The 2,414-nt window shown below is 31.6% G+C and overlaps 1 protein-coding gene across 1 annotated transcript; it reads left to right on the top strand.

Annotated features, from left to right (window-relative positions):
• Positions 1–1,482: 1,482 nt before the first annotated feature.
• LOC124944095 (flowering-promoting factor 1-like protein 2) lies at positions 1,483–1,845 on the top strand. Its single transcript, XM_047484558.1, has one exon. The coding sequence runs from the start codon at positions 1,483–1,485 to the stop codon at positions 1,843–1,845; it is 363 nt and encodes a 120-aa protein (XP_047340514.1).
• The last annotated feature ends 569 nt before the right edge of the window (positions 1,846–2,414 follow it).

Here is a 2,414-nt window from a genome sequence, read left to right as displayed (position 1 = left end):
CAAGTTATCGATCTCGTAGATCTTCGAAGAGAACAATTAACTCTGCGACTGAACTCCACTCAGAAAACGTCGTAATAATAGAATTAAAAATAATACGCAATAGACGACTACAATCATTAAAATTTTTAATAATTTTTCTTCATTTAAATAATTTAACAAAAAATAATCGGAATAATAACTTAAATATGTACGTAAGTATATCATATCAACCTACCCAATCTAAATTTTCCTAACAATTATTCAAATATTCGAGTATTATCCAATAAATCTGGGTCATGCATAACACAAAGACTCCACATACTTGATCATTCCATAATCCAATAGAAAAACACGCCTCTAATATAAATCATTCATACAAAGACAATGAACCATTACAATAGGAATCACATGTATCGCACGTGGGAGGATCATGTGGGGACAATATATATATATACATATTAATTTTGTATGCATCTAACCATTTCACTTTAGAAACACTCCAATAAACCTCCAAAGAATCTGGGGAGAGATAAGATAGCAAACTAACTTATATTTTTCAAATAATATTTAAAAATATAATCATAGTTAAACGAATAAACATTATTAAATTTATTAATATATATAATTAAAATATATTTTAGAATATTATTTCATTTAAATTAACACCAAATAAGATATTGTAAAAAGTATATAATTATAATTAAATTTTTAAAAATATCACTACAGCCAAGGATTCATTATAATTAAAAGTACAATTTATAAGTTATGATAAATGTCTTTTTTCTAAAACTTAAACAACATCAATAAACAAGCAAACATGTATTGTTCTATTTCTTCAAAATAATTACAAATCTAATTGCGATTCAATTTCAAGTCCATAATAAGAGCATTTCATCAAATATTTGCGCGCCTCTTCTAACAAAGACAGGAAATTAGCCATGTTACATGACAAAGATCGGATATTCGAGAATATTTTACTAACTTGCCAATAACACTCGATATCTTATTTGATCATAAGCTAGAATCCAGTTCAAACACAACATTACCAAGACATAATTTAAAAGTCAAAATAAGGACATCCTTGATTGCGAGTGGATCAGTTGAAGCTTTGCCAGCCGAAACTCTTTTCCTTTACACTGTAGAGATTCTGTTGGTATGACCCATCTCCATATTATAACCCACAAGAGGTGAAGATATAGTCCATGTCCCATAAAGTGGTCTACAAAGAGCATCCATGTACACTCAATTTTTAGCCATATGGCTCCCACATATCTATTAATGCATACTAGAAGCCAGACATACTCTACTTTCTTCTTCTTACTAAGACTATTTTCCATGTCTTTTATATTCCCCAACTCCTCATATATATATAGATATAGATATCCCCCAAACCAAAACATCAAACCCCATCCATTCATTTGATTTCTCACTCTCTCTCTTGCTACTTGTTCAAGAATACAAAAAGCAATAACAAATTAAACAACCTAGTACAAGTTCAAAACAATGTCGGGTGTGTGGCTATTTCATGACGGGGTGATGAAGTTGGAGAATCCCGAAGAGCGACAACCAAGTGACGACAGGAGAAAGAGATCATCAAAATTTTCGTGCAACAAGACTGGCAAGATGAAGGAATTGTTGCATATTCCGACTGGACAAGTGGTGAAGTCTTACGTATTCCTCGAGCAGATATTGATGGGTCTGGGCTGGGAGAGGTATTATGGTGGTGATGGTGATCTCATTCAATTCCACAAGTATGACTCCATTGATCTCATCTCCCTTCCTAGAGATTTCTCGAGGTTTAATTCTATATATATGTATGACATTGTTGTCAAGACTCCTAATGTCTTTCATGTTCGAGATAACTAGCTACTACAAATTAATCTGTCAACCTAGATTTGCTTGGAATGTTTATCATCGAAATTTGTACTTTGATCTCTAACCTTTGTTATGAAATAAACTAAGTTCTTCTTACTAGCAACAGTTTGAATATGTCACATTGTACATTTGCTCGTAGTCACTATAATTTTCATATGATGATTTTGCGGGTCAAATTAACGCTTCCTATGATTTCAATATGATGATTTTGTGTTTCAATATTATGTATTTGAAGTCTCAATTGATCATGATATTGTGTAATGTATTTTCAATTTCTAATGATCCCACTAATTGAACCCCAAGCCTTAATAAATGAGCCCTAATGTTGTGGACCAATATATCCCATTTTCGGTCAAAACCATCATATAAATTGATTTTTATCATCTTGTAAGTTTTTGTAATACCATGATTTTGTCGAGTATTCAAGCGCAATAATGCAGTATAGTTGTGCCCTTACTTCAATATTAAGGTGCTATCGAACTTGAGTTACAACACTAAGTTAAATTCTCTTATTGAACAACTTTATGAGTTGGTCACCATTTGTTAGTGCTAGTGTATTA

The sequence above is a fragment of the Impatiens glandulifera genome, chromosome 6 (genome assembly GCF_907164915.1).
Source record: "Impatiens glandulifera chromosome 6, dImpGla2.1, whole genome shotgun sequence".
Taxonomy (NCBI): Eukaryota; Viridiplantae; Streptophyta; class Magnoliopsida; order Ericales; family Balsaminaceae; genus Impatiens; species Impatiens glandulifera.
This window is presented reverse-complemented; position numbering and strand designations above follow the sequence as displayed.